Raw genomic sequence first — 22,950 nt, 5'->3', positions numbered from 1 at the left:
AATTATATATCATATAAATGCATTTTAGATTAATGAAGACCATAATGATGTAAACTACCTAGTTATTTCTTATTTATAAGAAATGAATCCGAAAATATAAATTATTAAATAATCTAAAATTGATATAATTTTAATTAATCGAGGGTGTGTAAATCAATTAATTGAATATAATAGTTATTATAAAAAAAATTTATAACTGTTTTTTATTCTCATTGATATTATACTTAACTCTTTCTATCAACACCATAAACATCTAATAATTTCTCACGAACAAGGATGGGGTGAGTGAGTAGTGATGGTGGATGCGTGGGGGCCAGCCTGGCCAATCAAACAAGGGTGTGGCCCATTAATAGTTGCATCCACTGACACCCAGTGGGGACAAAGACTGAGGTTGGGGTTCGTATGAAACCCTTGCACAACAGATTCGAGTACAATTACTCGAATTTGAATGCTTTCTCTGCGTGCAAGCTAACCTCATTCATAGACCATATTGTACGACAAAAACCATCATTATCCTCTCCTTCTCTCTCTCCCTCCCTAGGGATTGTTTTGCTTGCTTTATATATATATATATATATATATATATATATATATCCAAACAAGTCTTGTGGTTTCTATTACCAACCTCACTTCGCAATTTGCATGACTCCTCCCTCCCTAAGATATCTCCATTCTCAACCTTAATTTGCACTCTCACGCTTTCCCTTTCTTCTTTTTTTCATGTCAAGTACTACCACTTAGACACTCAGATAGATACACCCACATATAAAAGCACGCCTTTGAGATTCTAATAACCTTAGTGTGTTGTGCTTAGTCCGATTCTGATTGTATGAATGAATCCTTCTAGTGGACAACCCCAGGTAGGATAATTAATTAACATGCACCATGCTAGATATATTGCCTGATTAAAATTTTAAAATCACAATCCTCTTTCCTTTTCTCTCTTTGCTTCGTGTGGTTTTACTTTTGAGAGTGTGGTTGATATTGGTTTTTAATTCTTCCTTCCACAAGATCAATTTAAAGAATGAATAATGAAATGATCCATATATGTGTGTGTATAATATCTGTGTTTCCAATTGAATTCTCGAAGCTGAGAATTTGATGTTAAGGCAAATTATTTTATAACTTTCCCATCTTCATCTTTGTGAATTACCCTTCAATCGTGTATCAACAAAATGCAAGAATTGAAAATTTAGGTGTGATATATATATTTTTTGCGAGTGTGATTATGAGTGTTTTTTTTTATTTTTTATATTCAATTGTTTCTACCTATAATTTGCATCATAAACTCTCCTTTTCTGACTATATATGTGCGCACGCATGCATCATTCACGGTACACACTTAGATTCAGCCGGGGAAATTTTATTTGGCACTTTGGCCTGAAATCAACTATTTAATTCATCCACACTCATACAACTTTATATATTTTATTGCAGCAAATGTCTAGCCAGTCAGTGGAGAAGAAGCCAAAGCCTCATCCAGAACAAGCTCTGAAATGCCCAAGATGTGACTCCACCAACACAAAATTTTGCTACTACAACAATTATAGTCTTTCTCAGCCAAGATATTTCTGCAAGTCTTGTAGGAGATATTGGACAAAAGGAGGAACACTGAGGAATGTTCCAGTGGGAGGAGGATGCAGGAAGAAGAGATCATCATCATTAAAGAGGGCTCAAGATCAAACATTGACACCCAATCTTAATCCACTCACTACACTCCCTCATTTGTCTTATGACTCCAATGACTTCACTCTAGCAGTAGCTAGGTTTCAAAAACAATCAAGTGGACAATTGGGTTACAATGATCGTGATCTTTCAACTTTGGGGAACCCCACCACAGGCTCATTTTGTGACATTCTTGGCAATTCAGGCATGAATCCCTCCTCAGCAAACCCTTCATTTTTGGATGCAATTCGAACTGGTTTCCTTGAGACACAAAACCATCTTCAGAATTTGTATTGTATGTATGGAAACGGGGACTTGGGGGAGGTGGATAATGGCAATTCTGGTGTGGTTGGGGTTAGTGGAGAGATGATGCTCCCTTACGATCAAGTGATAATGAGCAATGCAACAACTCAATCAGTGAGTGTAATGAAGCAAGAAATGTGTAGTCGCAGAGAACAAAGTGAAAGGAGGGTGTTGGGGGGGTTCCCATGGCAGATTAATGCAGACACTAACATTGGCGAACTTGACTCAGGAAGAACAATTGCAAGTTGGAACAGTTTCACAAATTCTTGGCACGGGTTTCTCCAAAGTCCTCTAATGTAGACCCCCCGCCACAAGAAAAATCAAAAGGCACTTATTTCCTCTAATTTATGTTTGACTAATATGTCAGTCTTAATTTTAATTAAAGTACTGTCAATCATCTTGAGTAGTTTTGGGTTAATAGGGATTTGATTCACTTGGGTCCACTTTCTTTACTTGTATTGTTTTCCCTCCGTTTTTTTAATTAGCTCCTCAAAAACTGTCAAATTTTCTGTACTATTAAATTATCTTCTTAATGATGAATAGACTAATGAAATTTCAGATTTGTAGTTTGCCAACCAATGCAATGAAGGTGGAGGGAAATAGTATATAGAGCATTATTAATTTGCTTAATTATTTGACAGACAGATCACAGATGAAAGAGAAGAATGATAGTGATGTGTCGTAGTTTATTTTGTACAACCTGACCCCGGGCGTCTGAAGTCTAAACAGTTAGAATAACTGTTTCAGACTACTTTCAGGAGCTTTTTGGGTTTTTAATTAGTGGTGTGGTTTTTCAAGATATTATTATTCTACAATGATTGCATCTTATTACGTCAGGTAAAACATGGAGAACTTACCAACTACTGAAATGCATTATTCAAAGGCAACTGGATAGGGGGATTTGTGAAAAAACTTGGCTCATCTTCTGTTCTAACAGCGGAGTTATGGGGTGTTAGTGTTATTAGTTATTACTGCATTGGAAATAACGTGGGAAAATCATTATCCAAAAGTTATTTTGGAATGTGATTCCATGACTGTTTTGTCGCTTATTCAAAAGGGATTCATAGAGTTCCTATCTTGCAGGACTTAATGTCTGGTTTAATTAAGTTAAATTGGGATATTGTATTTATATAATAAAATCATATATATACTAATAATTTATAAAATATTTTTATTGTTTGAACTTGAAATAGTATGCCTTAAAAAAAACTTGCTGAAATGGTATAAAATACTTTTAATTTTTTTCTATTTTTATTTTGTATTTTTACTATCTTAAATTCAAACTTTTGAAAATAAGAAACAGAACAAAAATAGGATGGTATTATTATAACTGAAAATGAAAATTTTCTTCAAGATAAATAAACCCTTACTCTTTTTCTTTATCTTTCTTTATTACATTATTTATTATATTTTTAGTTTTCTTATCTTTCTATTTCGTAAAGAAAGTTATATAATTTGTATAAATAAAATTTCTCAATTAAATTAAGTAGTGAAAATATGTAATGATATTTATTATTCATTAAGAACAGTAAAAAGAATTTTTCGTGTTCCTAAGAAATAGAAATTTCGGTGACGCATGAGCCTAAGGCCTTGGCCTTTGCAGACCAAATCCAACGTAGGATTTGGGCGTGAGAAAACGGCCAGACCGCAAATTTATTGTAGGGGATACTTTTAAAAACTAATTATGAAAGATGATCTGTTTTTAAACTTTTTACGAGGGGAGTCTGTTCCTCCATGGATGTTGTCAGAGGAACTGACGACATAAGTGTCCCGCCATTGCAGATGGCGAGAAGCATGCTGAGCTGGAGGGTGCCACCAGCGGCACAAGCGAGATACACCATGCTGGAATGCCGCCAATGCAAATGGCATTATACAGTGAATTATTATAATATATATTACAAACATTTGCTTATTACGCTGCTTTTTCACTTTCAGACGGTTGACTCACTCAAACACTTTTTATAAATATTCCTATAATATATATAAACAATTTTCCTAGATACATTATAAATAATTATAAAAAAATTATAATAGTTTTCACAAATTAAAAAAAATTATTAACAAATAATTATTAACAAAAATGATTAACGTAATAGTTTTCAACAAAAATTATTAACACAAATATATTTTATAAATAATTTTCTATATAAATAATTTTCTATATAAATTAATAATTTTCTATATTAATTATTAATTTGTATAGAAAATTATTTATAAATTATTAACAAATATTTAATTATATAAATTATTTATATAGAAAATTATTAATTTGTTTAATTATATAAATTATTGTTAATAATTTTTTTTAATTTGTGAAAACTATTATGCATGAATGCCGCCAGACGAACTGGCGACATACGAATGGCGTTATGCAGTGCCGCCAATACAAATGGCGTTATGCGCTATTTGTTAATTATATATATAAAAAATTGCTGCTTTTACACTTTCAAACTAATAATTTTTACAAATAATTATTAACAAAAATTATTAACGTAATAGTTTTCAAAAAAATTATTAACACAAATATATTTTATAAATAATTTTTTATACAAATTAATAATTTTCTATATAAATAATTTATATAATTAAATATTTGTTAATAATTTATAAATATTTTTCTATACAAATTAATAATTAATATAGAAAATTATTAATTTATATAGAAAATTATTTATAAAATATATTTGTGTTAATAATTTTTGTTAATAATTTTTTTTAATTTGTGAAAACTATTATAATTTTTTTAATTTATTTATAATTATTTATGATGTATCTAGGAAAATTGTTTATATATATTATAGGAATATTTATAAAAAGTGTTTGAGTGAGTCAACGTCTTCTTGAAAGTGAAAAAGCAGCGTAATAAGCAAATGTTTGTAATATATATTATAATAATTCACTGCATAACGCCATTTGCATTGACGGCATTCCAGTATGGTGTATCTCGCTTGTGTCACTGGCGACACCCTCCAGCTCAGCATGCTTCGCCATCTGTAATGGCGGCGGGACACCTATGTCGCCAGTTCCTCTGACGACATCCGTGGAGGAACAGACCCCCCTCATAAAAAGTTTAAAAACAGATCCTCTTTCGTAATTAGTTTTTAAAAGTACCCCTAGAGTAAATTTGCCACGGCCAGACATCAGTTTGAAAATTATAAGACTGTCAGAATGTGAGTCAGGGTACTTAATTAACAAAGTAGTACTGCGTAGAAAACAAACACCAGGATCTAGGATGTTAAGAACTTTAAAAAATAAAAATTTAAATAGAAGTAGCCTTTTAATTAAAAAAAAATTAGGCTTAAAGAACAAAACAACCAAACTAGGAAAAACACGTAACGCACTTTCGAATGGACTACCATATGTGTGTTTGTCTTCGTGTCTTAGAAGTGCATTAGCATTAGAAACCACGTAAAAAAATATATTCAAAATACGCATAAGCAACGAATGATAGCTTATCAAGTTAGATGCGATGAGTTATCAAACATGCATGTATGAATCTTAAAGTTATCAAGCATAGCTTATCAATCATGTGCTTCAAAACTCTTGAAATGAATTTTGAATCTCAAAATTATGGTGGAAAATTTAAAAAGTTGAAGTAACTATTTATTATTTTGGCTTTATCTTGATTTTGAAACTGATTTTAGTAGAACTGAAAGCTGATCTGGGCAAACCTTTAAGGGCATTCTTTGACTGGAACAATATACAATTTAATTACTGTATGCGTGATTTGTTTTTTCTTTTAGTGTTCAAAATTAACTCAATTTATGTTTAAAAAAGAATATCGAGTATCTGTTTTTTTGTAATAATAAGCTAAGTCGAACATTAAATTTTTTTTAAGAGTAGTGTTAGATCTAAAAATATCTCAAGAATAAAAGTTTCACAAATTAATATCATGAAACTTTATTAATTGTTTTCATTTTATTTATTGCACTAAATTCATGACCCAGAGTCTGTGAAGTTTGTGGAAATAGTACCAAAAAAAAGTCATGTAAATCCATAGTTTAAAAGACTAACTTGCATTTTAGAGCTAAACGATTAAAGTTTGGTGTCCTTTTTGCTCTTGGGAGTATGAAATAGTGGATTTTGTGTAGCATTGAAGTTGGAGAAATCCTTTTTGCCTTCTAGTTCGCACAATAAGATCATTGTTTTGTCCTTGTAACTTGTAAGTGGAGGCTGAATGGAAAGGAAGCGAACGGGCTAGTGATGGATATTTAGTTGGATAATAACAACCAAGGTGATCCAGAACCATATCCTCCGTTAAAAGGTTTGAAGTTAAACTCCCTCATTTCCCTCAAGGCGCAACTAGTTTGTGTGCATATAGACTTTGGGCTTCAAGTTCTCCAAAAAAACACCGAAAGAACCATATCCGAAGCTCAAAGAGGCCCAAAAGAACGGATAATGGAGATGCAACTTGAATCACATGGCATTGCCACTCAAGTGCCAACAACACATTGACAATCTTTTTTTATTTTTATTCTTAGAGAAAAATTATGGATGTCACCCAACTCATTAGAAATCAAACACGATTTTCACTGATGGAAAGAAAACCTTACCCCAACCCTTTTGGGTTAAACATTGACAATCTCTAATCTCTACCTACACGTCCTTGAATTATAAAAGCGCTTAATTCATTCAAACTACTAAGCATCTGTAGACAACGTTTCACCAAACAAAAAGGAGGGTAGCGGTCAGACAAAATTGCATAACATAAACATTACAGTTAACATAATCATAACATTAGAAGCGGGTCATAACTCGTAAACAGCCAACATTGACTATTTTTTAGGTTTCCTCCACAAGACCCCAATCTTCTTGAGCATGTTGCCATTTTTCTTGGTCTGAAAATCATCATCATCAAGCTCTTCACAAAAAGGTGAGTACTTGTTCATTATAGAGTTATAGTTGTTGTCCAAAGACATTGATCTCTCACTAAGTTTCCCATTGTTCCCTGCTGAGAGCATTGCAGCAGCTGCCTCTGCAGCCTTTCTCCATTGATCAGACTGTATCTTCAACCTTCTTAGTTCAGCTTCTATTATTGAATTTGCTGCTTGAGATGCTTCCAGTTGCTCGGCCACCCTCGCCGCCTTTCGGTTGCTTCTGTCTGAATCTTCCATCACAATACCAAGCTTCATAACCGCCTCGCGTTCCGAAGCCTTAGCTGCCTCTAGTTGTGCAGCAACTTCCTCCATCACCTTACCACCATGTGCAAACCTCTTACTGATCTCCAACTTCAGCATTTCATTCTCTTCAGATATGCTTTGCAACGTTGTTTTCTTTTCCATCAGGTCGGCCTTCAATCCAGCCACGCATTCATCTAGTTTTCGAAGCTCCTTTTGAAGTTCATGTTCTCTTTGTGATGACATCCTTTTTTCAAGCTTCAAATTCAACTTCTCATTCTCCTCCACAATGCACTGCAACTCAGTTTCCTTGTCCATTAGGTTAGCCTTCAACTCTTCAATATCGGCATTCTTTCTTTTTAATTCAGCCTCTAGCTGAGATTCCCTCTTGCTTGATTCTGATTTTATCTGTTCAATCAACTCATAGGCTTTCCTAATCTTCACAGAACACTCGATCTGTTCTTCCTGGTGCTTAGTTTCAGCACTCTCTATTGCAGACCTCAAAGAGTAAATTTGTGCTTCAATGCGATTAGAATCTGTCTCACCCTTTTGTAATATCTCCATGATACTATCATCTGCAAAATTTATAGAACCGTTGCATTTGTTACTAATGAGGCCAAACTCAAGTTTGCTTACTAGTTCCTCTAGTGAGTTCACCCGTGCTCTAGATTGGTCTAACTCCAAAGAAGCAAAGTTGTAGCCATTGACAGCTTTAGCAGCATCAGCTCTCAGAAACTCAACAGTTCTTTTTGCAGCCTCAAGTTGCCTCAAAGTCTCATTGACCAAAGCTTGTGCCTGAGCTGACTCTTTGGAATCTTTAAGTTGGTTTTTCATGTTCTCCACAAGAGAAAGAGATTCTGCCAAGTTATCCTTCAAGTTTAGCAGCTCCACGTCTGATGATTCCGCAATTTGCGTGTGCGCATTCTCACAGTTAGCTACCAATTCAAGCTGAACCTTGAGCTGCTGAATTTCGTCGATGGCAGAGGTAAGCGCAGCGGTGTTGTCTGAGAGCTTCTGTTGGGCATTCCTAAGCTCGGATTGCCAAGTCTTGTCATGCTCTTCTATGGTTTTCTGGAGCTCAACAACACGAGATTGTTCTGTAGCCGAGAACTTCACAAGTTGCTGTTGAGAATCTTCAAGTTTCAAGGATAGGGAAGCTACTTGCTTCTTGGACTCTTCAGCATCTTGCTGAGCTTGCTTCTTGCATGATTCAGACACACCGAGCTGGTTCCTCACCACCTTCAAATCCTCTTTGAGTTGAGAATTCTGAGATTCCAATTCGAATATTCTGCTAGGACGCTTCCTCTAAAGCAACAGAAAATAAATTATAATGGTTTAGAATTCTGAGACAAATTTCTAACTGTTGCATAATTGTTGTTATGAGGAATTGTATAAAACAACACACCATGTTTGTGCTTTCAACATGGATTAGAAAAAGACTAAAAGTAAACAAAAGAGGCTCAAAAGAGGATCAACCTAATCTTTCACAAGTCTCGAATATACAACGACATCAAACATATATAGAACCAATGACAAGTTATTACATGGCAGTGAAGTAGCTTATTCTACCCACTCTCTTAATTAATTCGAATACGCCATAAGTTCAAGAACAGAATCCTTCCAAAAGGGGCCTTTAATATCTATCTAACTGCTAACGTGCTTTTGTACAGGAATTTAAGTGCCCACACTATTAGACGACCCATAATTCAATTACCTTCTCATTAGCTATATCAGTACTATATTATCCAAAAATAACAAAAAAAATAAAAGCCAACTCTAAAGCCTTCAACAGTTAACACCACCTTTTCAAAAAGTAAGCCTAAAGGCTTGGAAAAAAAAAAGCATAATCATAACAACATCCTACAATTTCGGCAAAAATCAAAAGCGCTTTTAGTAAGCATAACATGAAGCTTTGATGTTTGTTTTTTTATTTTTGAAAGAAAGAAACTACAAACAGATTTTTTGTGCTTGTTACGTTATCATAAAAAAAACACTTTCTAATCAAAAGCCCTACGATCGATTTTGTTACACAATTAAAGAAAAAGTGTTACTACTTACCTCAGGAGCGGGGCTTCTGGGTGATCTGCGGTCGGTGAGTTTGGGACTTGTATTATCCTTTGATGTTTTGTTAGGTTGGCTTAATGAAGATGCAGTAGTGTCCAGTGTAGCAGGCCTGAGTCGGCGTCCACCACGAGGGGACACTTTCTGAGGCACTTCAGAGGAGCTACTACTACTTCTGAAATCAGAATATCTAAGCGTTATGAATTAGTAATAGTAGTAATATGATAATCATGTAGTATTGCATTGGTATATGGAAACGCACATCTCAAATTTCTAGCAATAAATACCAGCAATAAACGCTTTGCCATATAAGCAAAACCAATGTCTTTATATCACTCGCAAATCTGAACTTGCTAACTCATTACAGAGATTCCCTTGTGGTTGAGCAAAATGAGCATAGAGGAGAGTAGAGATGCTCCAAAATCCATAACATTGGACAAATTTAAACAGACAAGATGCAGATTTAAAACCGAAATTACAATTACTATTGCCATAATGAGTATTATAAATACGCGAGTAATAGTACTCCTGTAAGTTACAATCAACTGAATCAAGTCTTGTCAGAAGTAACGTAAATCTCATTAACCATATAATTAACTAGTTCTCCAATCACAAGTTGTAAAATCAACATTATGGTTGTTTACAGGGTTATAAATATTGAAATTTTTCCGTCAAAAAAAAAATATTGAAATTTCAACTTCAGAATTTCAGGAATTGACCATGAATGTTATTCTTTCAAGATATATTATCACCATTTACCATCGTACAATCAATGGTTCTTCCTTTTGGTAGATACAATCAATGGTAAATAGCGATGGGACTATCTGATGCTATTGCTGAATGCTGATCCATCCAAAAAAAAATAGTAATAATTGTTATATAACGTAACATTATAGCCATTTGAAAAAGATAGTAATATTGAGTATTGACGCAGGGAAATCAATTCAACCAAACTTTAGTCCACATTATTATGATTATAATTATCATAGTAATTGGGAAGAACTGCCCCGGGTCCTAATCTCCCATTCCGCAGTTAACGGCGCCTATATAAAAACGCACTTGAACAAAATATGATTAGTCTTTGAAAAAATAAAAGACTGGACTCGGCGACAAAAGCCAAACAAACATAATTAACGTCAGAAACTTGAGCTTTACGGAGTATTGTACTATAGTAAGGAAGGGAATTAATAAATAAGAGTAATAAAAAAGACAAGCATCATAATTTAAGATTCGATCTTACTACCCAGATTCCAGAATGTTTCAACACCATAGCTAATAGCTTGATATGAAAATGGCATGAACTAAGTGAGAAACTTGGTAAAAGTGGGAAGATTTAGGCAGAAAAAAGTTTAATCGAAGAGGACAAATTGTGAATAGTTAAAAAACATTTGCTTGCGCTAATGCTAAGTGCTAAGCATGTGTGAACTTTTAACTAGACCCACCAATGTGGAACAAAGTTATATAAGCTTATGCATTAAAGCTTTATATTCTTGAGCACAGTTTGTTCCAGATATGGTAGTTGACGTTTGAATTTGAAACATGAGTTATGCCACATCATAATTCAAGGTGAACAATCCCGTCGATTTAGCCTTTTCATAGAGCATTTTAAAGAACCAAAATAATTTTGAACAAGGAATGCACAGAAGCAACATTTAAAACAGAAAAAAGCAATTGAAGCTTACCTTGTCTTTGGGGTCTGCATGGTTAAACTGCCTTGTATTCCAGGAAAGTAAAACGGATTAAAAATTAGGAACTCGCTACACTTGAATGCTCCCTGACCCACAAGGACTACAACAGTTCAGAAAAATATCATTAACTGATGAGACAAGGGAATCCAATGTGAAGGTCAATGAAGTTGGAGAGGAAATAAATAGATTCATGCAGAAAGAATGCACTCTTAATCATCATATATCAAACCATAAATGCAGAAAAGAATTGCTTACATCAATTTCTACTTCTCATTTATTTACTATAAAAATTACATTTTTCTTCTTCCCTTTTCGTCGTACATGAAGAACATTAATTACATTACATATATCTAAAACTGAAGACATCACTAAAAAAAAATAATAACTAATGAAAAAAATCCAAGCCAGAAAGGAGAAAGATAAAGATTAGAATATATAAATAAGGGATAATCCTCATTCTTTAATTTAACTTTGAGGGATTAAATTAGATTTAAATTTACATTCTAAGATTGTATCAGATGATATTCAGGATTAATTCAAATGAGCACCCACCATGTTAGTTAGGCACAAAGCCCAAAAAGTATTAGGAGTGTATTCTTTATTGGGAAAATTAAATTAAGCTAAATTTATATTCTTTTGATCCTATATATTGGTCATATTCTAGAATGAATACTTGGTCTTATTTATAAGTTATCAATTAATTTATTAATAACGATTTTTCAATTTTTTCATTTATATTATTCTCAACACTTTATTATTAGTAAAGTGAGATATTGAGATTGAAGATTGCTATTAGTCCATATCCATTGATAAAGATAATACAGGAATGCATGAATATTAATAATGACATGAAAGAGAGAGAGTATGAGATGATAATTTAGGCTAAACAATTAATTAGTTATTAGTTAAATTAGTTGAATATGTAATTATGATAGGGTATAATTGGAAACTTATTTTATTTTCAAACATATTTAATGACTTAACTTTTCTTTCTTGGTCTTGATGATTTGTGACCAATATATAGGATCGAAGAGAGTATTTTAAAAAAATAATTACTTCTTTTATGACCAAAAAAGTTAATTCAAAATATATATTTTTTACATAATCATCCAATTGATTTATAATGTATTATAAATTTATTAATTTTTAAAATGATTATCTTAAAATAATTTAAATAATATTTTTTTATTAAATAATAATATAAAATTATTTTAACTCTTAATGCATAAACATTGAACTCAAGTATGTTTTGATTTTTTTTTTAAAGAGAGCACGTACTTGAAATATTTGTGATAGATAAATTTAGTCCTTGAAAAATCATTACATCTATTTTTTTACAGCAATTAACATCTTATTTAAAAAATTCAAATCCAATTCCACACTCAAAACCTCTGCACCTCATCTTCCTTTTCTCATCCTATGTCGCCAAGCACCTTGCCACCACCACTATCGTTGAAGGTTGAGGAGGACATTAGGTGTAATGGGAGACATTGTGTGGATTTCTCCGAGGAGGTCGTTTTCTCAGGTGTAACAGCAGAATATCAATAATTTGTATAAGAAAATTGAATCAAGTAGCATCCAGATTAATAACTTGTTAATAATATTAGATACATAGAAGAAGAATAGAGCTAGGTGTGGGGATGGCGGTGGGTCTGTGGTCGAGGTAGGTGGTTTAATGGGGTTTAGGGACATTATAATAAAGGTGTTTTGTTCTATGGATGTAGGGTTTTTGGGCAGCTATGGATTCACATAGTTTTTGGATGGCTGTAGTGAGACAATCATGTATTGTGTCATGAATTTGTTGTTGGGTATCAAACTGAGCCTATAAAGCTGACAACTTTCCAGCAATAGCTAGGAGGCAGTCCTTTGTTTCCTTGGACATTGGTCTGGGAAACATTGAAACGGTATGAAAGCACAAAATGATAGCTACCAACTACTGAAAACAAGGTTTATAACTATTCTGTAAATAAAAAAGTAGGTCAACATTCTTTGTCTCTTTTCATTCAATGTACATCATTAATAAGCTCGAGTCTAACGGTGCATACAACGATCTTAGCTATCTATCTGGATGCTAAGATTTTAGGGAATTCAAACAACTACAGTTGGTGCCAACACAACCAGTCAAACTTCACTAAAACATAAATTTAATATTTAATAAAGTCCATAAACTAAAGAGGCTTGTTGTTGTTAGTTTAGGCCTGTTGGTTGAAGGCCCTTCATCATCATATTTGATCTTACTATTAGTGGGGGTGGCAAATGGCAATGTTTGACAGACTCAGCGTGAATTAAAGAAAACTGAATGGATTCCATTAAAGAGGGGAAAAAAATAGAGGGGGGAGGAAGTAGGTAGATGAGAAAAGAAAAGAAAATAATAGATAAGAAATAAGGTGAAATTACTAAGTTGTTTGGTTTAAAAGAAAATGAAGAGAAATAAAATGAAAGTTAACCTTCTTAGATTGTTTGGTTTAAAAATATTAAAAATATATTTTTACTCTTACTAAACATTTTGTATAATCTGATACCAATACACTAACACCACATATGCCACTTTTACAATCCAACTTGTTTTAAGAAAAAAGAGTGATAAACAGATTAAAAGTTTTTAAACATGAGAAATCATAGTAAAGATTATTTGATATGTTTTCAATTATTAGAATCATATTCATTGTGCTTTTATTTGAGAATCAAATATGACAATCATATGTTATAATATATAATAAAATTTGGCAATTACGTACCACTTTAGATTCAAAAATTTGTTAGGATGATATAGTTGATTTCAAACTCAACTCAATCAAGATTACTGAATAAATTAAATATGGAAAAAATTAGGTTAATTAACCCTAACTTATTATTATAATATATATTAATTTTAACATCGTGTATAGTTAGATCACAATTAAAATAACAGAAGTATAAAATTTTAATTAAAGTATATTTTTCATCATAAAAAACTTAAAGTAAAATATTATTAGTCTAGTCTAGATTTCTTAAGAAAATATAAAACACAGAATCAACTTAAAACAACCCGACATATAACTCTTAAGGTGGTTTTCAAAATATATCAATTGTAATTTCTTAAATTCGAATCCATGAAAACAAACCTCCATAGCTAGCTAATTTCCTAAATTGATTATGTGTGCCAATGGAAATCCAACAACAAAAAAATAGATGTAAAACATGTTTTATTAATTACTAGCTATTAAGTAGGAAAGCCATTAACGATCATGATTCATGACAAGTGATTTCTTACACAAACCAGATGTAGCTAATTGGAATATTGAAGGTATAATAAATCCTTCATCATAAAACAAGCTTGCAAGTCAATCATATGTATTATTGACATATAACTATGGATGTTTCAAGATAGATTAAGACTTGTCCCTTGACTAGGCAAAGGATTATTACATAGGCTGATTGAGCAAACCCAGTTATATTTTTCTATAGCAAGTACTTCAAAGATCTAAATAAGTGGCGGGGGTGGTGGCGGGGGTGGTAATAAGATAGAACCTGCATAAAAAAGATTAATTTTAAACCTTAACATCTAAACATTTGAGAAATACAATAATAAACCATGTATGTGAAGCCTGTTATATAATTAAAATAAATATAAATATATCTAATGTAAGAAAAAAATCATTAGAAGCCACACTATAGTTGCAAAAAGTATTATTATACATGGGCTAATTACACATAAATGCATTTGAGTATATGTATTTGTGTAAAATGAATTCTCTCGTGTTAGATTTTTACATAATTTTTTTTCATTTAAAAAATTGTATTTATCTCTCTTCTTATTTACGAAGAGTATAAAATTTGATAAAACACCAGCTATATATTAAAAATCTATGGAGAAAAAAAAACAATTTTTTTTACATGTTTTGTTACTCGATTGTGCAATTTTTTTTTTTATCAATTAGAAAGTGAATAAAAGTAGTGAGAAGTCAAATAGAATTTATTTTTGATAAGGCTCAACTGAAATGAGTTTGTTAGTAAATGCAAAAATAAAAATGTATTAGTTAATTATATTTCTTAATTTATATATGATTTATATATTTAGCCATTGAAAAAAAAATGGAGTAGTAGTAATTGACAAAACAAAACATACCAGGATAAACACATTGATTGAGAGATGGCATGAGACAATCCGCTAAAGCCGATGTAGCAACGTTAGGATTAGTGAAACAATATTGTGCACTGACATGGGAACAGGTTTTCAAGACGGTTCTGAATTTTACAGTCTCAATGAGGAGTGGCTGATTTTGGATTGAGCCAGGAAGAGACGACATTGAAGCTAGGTTGTTGTTATCTTGGGGATCTTTAAGTGAGGCTTTATGGTCTGCCAAGCACTTCTCCATAGAATCAAAAAGGCAAAAAGACAACCCAAATGGACTATTCATTCTACTGGCCTCCTGATTATTTAATGGATCATTTCCACTGCATGTTTGAGTAACATGTGAGCTGCAATGTGTCACAAACTTTTGGAATCTAGGTGACTCATACGCCTCAATAATATTATTGGCTTTGCCTTCTTCAGGAGTAATGGCATCAATACCAGCGTCTTCTTTAGTCATAAGTAACAATGGTAGCATCAAAAACTATATTTTCAAGCTTGTAAAAGTGACTTAAGCAAGCTAGAAGATAAGTAGCTTGGGATACCAAAATTTGTACTTGATAGGATTTAGTAATGATTCGTGTAAACATATCATAAAGAACCAGACCTGCGCGATCTTTGTCATATATCCTGACTCATTTGCTTTCCAAGAGCTATATATACATTTGCCTTTCTAACATTAAAATTAACAATAGAATATATTTTATCATTACACTAATTACTACTGCAATATTCATATTTATTTCTTTCCTTTTTCCTTTGGTTAAAGTTTTTTATATGCATAAACAATAAGTTGTTTAGAGTGGTAAACTATAGTTTAAATTTCCTAATCTGAAGAGATGTCGCCAGACCCTTACATTTAATAATTTAACAACTTCAAATGCTTTAAAAAAACAAAAACAAAAATCTCCTCTAAATGACAGTACGTTTTAAAAAGTAAAAATATATATATTTTTTTAAATAAAAAAGTAAATATTTTTGGTTACACTTTTTTAATTAATTCACCAAAACAAAAAGTAAATATTTATTGTTAATTAAAACAGACATTTTTTTGTTTTGGTTAATTGATTAAAACAGAAATCGATGATTGACGCAATAAATGTGAATTTATTTAATTTTCAACCGTCATTTGGAGTATTTAAAAGAGGTAATTCTTACATTTGATGACTTTACGTACATGCCTCATTGCCTTGGGTAAGATTATTTCTTACAAAAAATGCATGTAAGAATAAAAAAGTAGTTATATAATTATTATTTTTAACTACATTCAATAATTTATCAACCATATACTCAGCAAAAAGAAAAATTTATCAACCATATTTGTGATCAAAATAATACTATAAATAAAGAAATGTTTTTCCCATTCGTGTATTGGATATATAGAATAAAAACTTCCATCAGACAATGTTGACATTTTGGAAAAATTCGGTTAACAAAGAAATGCTTCATTAAGATTAAGAGTCATTTCATTTTATTATTTAAAAATGCTTGATATTTTTTAAAGTTTTAATTCATTAAACAAGTACAATTATTATATCTCACCTTATAATTCAAATAGTTTGTTTTGCACGATAATTATTATAAAAGCTAATTCTTATATTATATAATTTCTTAAAAATATTTAAATTAGAATGTCATTTCTTTCATTTTGAAAATATAAAAAATTTGTTTTGTTTAATTATTGATACATCATAATTTGAATGATATTTTATGCGAGTTTTTATACTATTTCATGTACTTTCTTGATAAAACACACCTTTAGACAAGTACAATTGTTCAATCAAGTAAAAAAGTTACAAATGCACAAATTCATAAAGATCTAATACTATTTTTACTTAATAATTATCATGGTATACTAATTAGGTTGTGATTAATTAAGAAGATCATGGTCAATCATGAAAATTCTCGTCATTTCATAACATCTCAAGCTTCAACGTCAAGATTTCAATAATGTGGTGAATATAAGTAAAGATTATATTAGAATATTCATATATTAGAATATTAAACCAACGAAGATGAATAAACACTTTATTTAATCATAAGTAATAATGTGGCAGTAGCATCAAAAACTATACTTTTAAGCTTATAAAAGTGACTTAAGCAAGCTAGAAGATATGTAGCTTGGGATACCAAAATTTGTACTTGATAGGATTTAGTAATGATTCTACCCTTTCTTCAAATGATTGTGTAAACATATCATAAAGAACCAGACCTTGTCCTTTCAATTATAATGATCTAGATTCAAATGTCTTCTAGAGGCAAAGTCTTATTGTAGAAGTAAAAAAGGTTAAGCACCATACAAATGAAAAGAAAATTTGAAGAAAGAAAGTAAAAATTAATATAAATTTTTTAAAAAATCATTAATAAATAATTTTACAACTCAAAAAACTAAAAAAAATATATTTAGTATTATATAAAGTATTTTAATTTTTTTTACTTAGGCCCAAAAATTGCTCTACACAGCCCCGAATGTATCCCATCATGCATGTGTAGTCCATCCAACAAGTAAGCAAAATAAAAATGATAATTTTTTTTAAAAATGTTTGATTTGTTAATCCAATGAAATTATATACTATCACAAAACTAAAACATTAATATAATTTTATACATTTAACTAACTCTCATCTTTTCTCTTTATCTCTCTCGGTCTCTCTTTCATTTATCACATCTAATTATCTATTAATGAGATGTTTACATTGTTTATTACTAGTCAGTCAACAACTAATATTTAACAAATATTTCTTGTTGTGGTTGTTGTTACTGATCCAGCTTGAGAGATATATAATCAATAAAATATATATGTAATAAACATAAAACATTGAAGAGGAAGAGGCAGTGTATGTCGGTGCATGGGTGTGTGTATATATATATATATATATATATATATATATATATATATATATATATATATATATATATATAATTGGAAGCTAGGGAACCATAAAACAAAAAACAATACAAGAAATGAAAGAAAGTAATGCATATGCCATGATTATGAAAATGATTGCAGTTATAGGCGAGGTAGCTTGATTTGAATGTTATTGGTTTTCTTTGTGAATGAAAATCTTGTAAGTATTGTGATGCAAACACGAATATGGTGTGTTCCTTAATGCACGGGTGGCACATTAAATTTAAAGTAGATATTTTTACTATAAATTCTCTTGCCTATCCCATTTTTTTCTCTTGTTTTTTTTTCCATATATTTTTGAAGACTTTAAGTAAATTGTTCAAGTAGATAATTGATATCAACATGTAATTCTTTCCATTTTCAAGTTGTATCATCTCATTATTTTCTCTTTTTTTACAGCCATTATTTTCTCTTATTTACTTAGTAATATTTATTTATTTATTTATATTTTTTATTTTATTCTTATTCTTTATAAAATTGAAGTAATATAAAATATAAAATAAGAAATGTGACTCTGCTTTTGAAGATTTAAAGAAACAAAGCAAAAGATTAATATAAGAATTTTAAAAAATCATTAATAAATAATTTTACAACTCAAAAAACTAAAAAAAAATTATTTTTAGTATTATATAAAGTATTTTTAAATTTTTTTACTTAGGCCCCAAAATTTCTCTACACAGCCCTGAATGTATCCCATCATGCGTACTGTGTTCATAGTCCATCCAACAAGTAAGAAAAATAAAAATGATAATTTTTTTTAAAAAAAATGTTTGATTTGTTAATCCAATGAAATTATATACTATCACAAAACGAAAACATTAATATAATTTTATACATTTAATTAACTCTCATATTTTCTCTTTATCTATCTCTCTCGGTCTCTCTTTCATTTATATACTATCACAAAACTAAAACATTGAAGAGGAAGAGGCAGTGTGTATATATATAAGTGGAAGCTAGGGAACCATAAAACAAAAAAAAATACAAGAAATAAAAGAAAGTAAACGATGAGAGGTAGCAACCACTTGATCGGTTTGTTAAACTTCTTGACTTTTTTGCTGTCAGTTCCAATCCTTGTGTGTGGGATATGGCTGAGCACCAGAGCTAACAACACAGAATGCCTCAAGTTCCTTCAGTGGCCGTTAATCGTCATAGGAATCAGCGTCATGGTTACATCCTTAGCCGGTTTGGTCGGAGCCTGTTACCGGAACAGCTTCCTCATGAGCCTCTACCTCGTTGTCATGCTCTTCATACTCTTGGTCCTCGTTGGCTTCATCGTCTTTGCATATGCTGTCACAGCCAAGGGTTCCGGGAGGGAGACACTGAACCGCGCTTACTTGGAGTATTACCTGCAGGACTACGATGGTTGGTTGAAGAAACGCGTGGAAAGTGATGGCTATTGGAGAAAGATAAGGTCTTGTGTTAGGGACTCTAGGGTTTGTGGGAAGATTGGGAGAACCGTTGATGGGGTGCCTGAAACTGCTGATATGTTCTACCTCAGGAAGCTCTCTCCTATTCAGGTATATATCTTTTTCTTTTCCTTTTTTTTGTTTTGTTATTATTTGGTTACCATGGAAGCCATGTATCAACTGCTTTATCATATCCATGATCGAATAACTTAACATATCACTTTTAATAGTAGAGTTTTTTCTCCTAATTAAGTTTTTTTGTTTATCAACGTCTCAAACCAACTCAATATTAGTTAATTTCTACTTTTGGTTATTTCTGTGTTAAGTCAAAATTAATTCGGAAAGGAAATTTCTGTGTAAGTTGGAGAATTTGTTGTGTTTTGAAACCAATACAAATAGTACTCTTGGATTTTCTATTTTTTTTTTCTTTAGAAAGTTTTGGGCTTTAATTTGGTCTTGTACGAAGGAAGTAATCTGCGTCGTCATATATATAGAGAGAGAACTAGAATGAAACGAATTCGAAGTGCTGCATGCACTTCATGGGGTGGGTAGATCTCACCTTAATGATTCCTACCCCATGTGGGGAGTGGGGACGATGGGTTTTTATAGGCCAATCAACTGTTTGTTACCCATGTCAACGACGGGAAAGCAAATTAACTAATTAAGTGACCCATGAGAAACCAAAATATTTGAGATATAGTATGTATATTATTTCTATAATAAATTATTATTTTTTTAATAGGTTAATTTCTACAGGTGAAAAATAAAATTGTACACCAATATATGATAAATTGTAATGGAAAGAAATATAAAAATTATTTATATTATCCGTTCATGGTGTATACACTATTTTCTTTTATTTATAATCGTTTTCTCTATTTTTCTATCACATATAAAGATAATTATATTTAATATTATAAATATTGTTATTTTTTATGTTTAAATAATAAAGTTGAATAACAAATTATCTCAAGATATATGTTGGCTAGCTAGGACAACTAGCTGATTAAAGATTCTTATTAGGGACGTCATTGTTGAATATTAATTAAAATGTGTCACCCTCCCATATTTTTAAACATCGCCTAACAAGACTAAAAATAATATCACATAGCAAGAATGATACCTTGACCAAAACATAAGACATTAATTATATACAGATTATTCTATATATGTTCCATAAAACAAAAACAAAAAATATAAAGATAGTAGACTTTGATTTGGATCCAGTCTATGATATAATGCGGTCTATATCGACCAAAACAAATAAATAGAAATTCAGTCTAATTCATAATGCAGTCTTGGCTTGTTGCTTATGTCTGATGCCAAATGAATTGGTATGAATATAAAAAATTATTGGCATAAATGATTTATAAGTAATTTGATATTTGAGTTTCTTAAGGTGTGAATTTTGATTTTTGGCTTGATTTTATTGAGTGACAATTAAAAATATCACTTTATTTAAAAATAGGTCGATCCGGTAAAAGAAGGATTACACATTCTGGTTATTAAAAAAAATTATCCGAATGAATAGGAAATATTATTGGATTGAAAAATTAATAATTATGTTATTTTGGATTATAGTTGGAAACAACTTTGACTATTAAACCAATTGTTCAAGTTTTTTTCTTACAAATTTAATCATCTTAATTATTTTTTTAATTTTTGTGCATCTTATCATTGTTTATGTGTCACAAAAAATTTAAAGAAAAATAAAACAAAATTATTTTGGTACCAATTTTACAAAATACCGTTGTTTTGTTACTAACATTATGAGAATTAAGAAAAATGTGACAATAAAATGCACAAAATAAAAAAATAGGTGATAAAATTAGTACATTATGAGAATTAAGTATGGAAATAATGAAAAATGTGACAATAAAATGCACAAAATAAAAAATAGGTTATAAAATTAGTAAAATAAATAATTAAATGATAAAATATCCAATTAAGCCTCATGTGAATTTAGCATGGAAATTGCTTACATTTAAATGGATACCTAATTTTATCATTATAAAAATAGTTATTTTTTATGCAATAAAGTGTTTCTTTACACTAATTAAAGATTAAATTATTTTCACTTTAATAAACTATAAATAAAGTTAAAAGTTGACCACGTTCTCACATCCAGTCAATTTAAGAAAGATGAGATTTAGAAGCATGTGTAATTTTTAAGTGATCTTAAGTTATAGTGATGACTAATTGAAATAAAACTTTTGGTGCATCTGAATGATGAGCAGAGATTGAATAATATGTGAGTATATCATTATTAAAGTGAATAAATAAACATATATAAGTTGCTCTTGTACGTGTTTAATTGTAGTCTGGATGCTGCAAGCCCCAGAGAGAGTGTGGGTATGTGTATGAGAACGAGACGGTGTGGAGGCCAAGAGAAGGAGTGGTGGTGGGAAGCAACCCAGACTGCACTAGGTGGAGCAATGACCAACACTTGCTTTGCTATGACTGTGACTCATGCAAGGCTGGTGTGTTGGCTACTCTAAAGAAAAGTTGGAGGAAGGTTTCCGTCATTAATATTCCTGTCTTGGTAACCCTTGTGGTTCTTTACATCATTGCTTATGCTGCGTATAAGAACAACCGCAGGATAAATAACTGCGAACCATGTGGTCAAACAAGGATGACAACATTACAACCTAAGTAGCAGATATCATTCATATTCATTTCTAGCCAGCTGCAGCAACTGTTTAATTAGGAATACAAATTAAGGGTGTTATTCGTATCCTCTTATTTATGTCCCTATGTTTCTAGCTTTCGTGCTTTATATGTCATTAATGATGTATGCAGGAGTTTAACAAAAGGTGTATTTTTTTTATTTTTTTTTACATTTGACAGTCAATTTTAAATTATTATTAAAATTAGATAAATTATAATAGGTGATACGATTTTTGTACTAGAAGTTAAAGTTATATTTTCTTTTTACTTTTAAAGTTTTTTATATTAGGTTTTTTTATTTACTTGTATTTTCATTTGTTTATTTCAATTTTTTAAAAAAATTATAAATAATTTTATTTATTTAATTATTAAATAAATATTTTTAATTTCACTTCTTATTAGTTTTATTTGATATCTTTTATATATATATATATATATATATATATATATATATATATATATATATTATATGGTTTTATTTAATATGTCATATATTTTTTAATATTGATTTACTTAAAATATTTCATATAATTTTTGAATATTATTTTATTTAATATATTTTGTATATTTAAAATTTAGATAATTTTTAAATAATGTTATTGAATTTAATTTTTTATGTAAATGAAAGAAATAATACAAAATATTTTAATTTTAAAAAAAAGTAAATTTAAAAATCTAAGACATTTAAACGAAAATTACATGTATTTTTAACATAATTCTAATAATTATTCATACAAACAAGTAGACAACTAATATAATTTTTATTTTTTATATTTTTCTTTAAGTTGTATTGTTTATTTTATATTAATATATTATGCTATTTTTAATTTAATAATTACTTTTATTACTAAAATATTAGATGTTGTTAATAGTAAATTCTTTTATACAAAACAAATAATATTATTTTATAAATTATAACTTAATATTAGTAACAAAATATTTAAAATTTTAGTTTTTTTTAAATTTAAGTATTTAAAATAAAAAAATTCAAAAAAATATATTAAATATCATTATGTTA

At 30.3% G+C, this 22,950-nt stretch overlaps 4 protein-coding genes across 4 annotated transcripts; 2 read left to right on the top strand and 2 right to left on the bottom strand.

Annotated features, from left to right (window-relative positions):
* The first annotated feature begins 833 nt into the window (after window positions 1-833).
* LOC778104 (Dof11) lies at window positions 834-2,268 on the top strand. The gene is given in 2 exon segments (NM_001249697.1): window positions 834-860; window positions 1,438-2,268. Coding segments are annotated over 2 exon segments (858 nt in total).
* Window positions 2,269-6,574: 4,306 nt separating this feature from the next.
* On the bottom strand, window positions 6,575-10,959 carry LOC100809009 (interactor of constitutive active ROPs 3). The gene is made up of 3 exons (XM_006594930.4): window positions 10,829-10,959; window positions 9,144-9,321; window positions 6,575-8,390 (listed from the first exon to the last, which is right to left on the bottom strand). Exons 1-3 carry the CDS (start codon window positions 10,846-10,848, stop codon window positions 6,744-6,746), a joined length of 1,845 nt encoding a protein of 614 aa, XP_006594993.1. The 5' UTR covers window positions 10,849-10,959; the 3' UTR covers window positions 6,575-6,743.
* A 3,043-nt stretch (window positions 10,960-14,002) lies between these two features.
* On the bottom strand, window positions 14,003-15,400 carry N-20 (nodulin-20). The gene is made up of 2 exons (NM_001349832.1): window positions 14,943-15,400; window positions 14,003-14,344 (listed from the first exon to the last, which is right to left on the bottom strand). The coding sequence occupies exons 1-2, from the start codon at window positions 15,232-15,234 to the stop codon at window positions 14,298-14,300; spliced, it is 339 nt and encodes a 112-aa protein (NP_001336761.1). The 5' UTR covers window positions 15,235-15,400; the 3' UTR covers window positions 14,003-14,297.
* Window positions 15,401-18,759: 3,359 nt separating this feature from the next.
* LOC100820399 (tetraspanin-3) lies at window positions 18,760-22,176 on the top strand. The gene is made up of 2 exons (XM_003541956.4): window positions 18,760-19,376; window positions 21,586-22,176. Exons 1-2 carry the CDS (start codon window positions 18,864-18,866, stop codon window positions 21,919-21,921), a joined length of 849 nt encoding a protein of 282 aa, XP_003542004.1. The 5' UTR covers window positions 18,760-18,863; the 3' UTR covers window positions 21,922-22,176.
* Window positions 22,177-22,950: the final 774 nt, after the last annotated feature.

The sequence above is a fragment of the Glycine max genome, chromosome 13 (genome assembly GCF_000004515.6).
Source record: "Glycine max cultivar Williams 82 chromosome 13, Glycine_max_v4.0, whole genome shotgun sequence".
NCBI classification, from domain to species: domain Eukaryota; kingdom Viridiplantae; phylum Streptophyta; class Magnoliopsida; order Fabales; family Fabaceae; genus Glycine; species Glycine max.
This window is presented reverse-complemented; position numbering and strand designations above follow the sequence as displayed.

Coding starts and splice junctions, on each gene's coding strand:
- N-20 (NM_001349832.1), bottom strand. CDS start 15,234: ATGAATAGTCCATTTGGGTTGTCTTTTTGCCTTTTTGATTCTATGGAG. Junction 14,345..14,942: donor CAATCAATGTGTTTATCCTG/GTATGTTTTGTT, acceptor TTTTTTATGCAG/GTTCTATCTTATTACCACCC.
- LOC100809009 (XM_006594930.4), bottom strand. CDS start 10,848: ATGCAGACCCCAAAGACAAG. Junction 9,322..10,828: donor ATGCAGACCCCAAAGACAAG/GTAAGCTTCAAT, acceptor TTCTGATTTCAG/AAGTAGTAGTAGCTCCTCTG. Junction 8,391..9,143: donor CCAGAAGCCCCGCTCCTGAG/GTAAGTAGTAAC, acceptor CTGTTGCTTTAG/AGGAAGCGTCCTAGCAGAAT.
- LOC100820399 (XM_003541956.4), top strand. CDS start 18,864: ATGAGAGGTAGCAACCACTTGATCGGTTTGTTAAACTTCTTGACTTTT. Junction 19,377..21,585: donor GGAAGCTCTCTCCTATTCAG/GTATATATCTTT, acceptor GTTTAATTGTAG/TCTGGATGCTGCAAGCCCCA.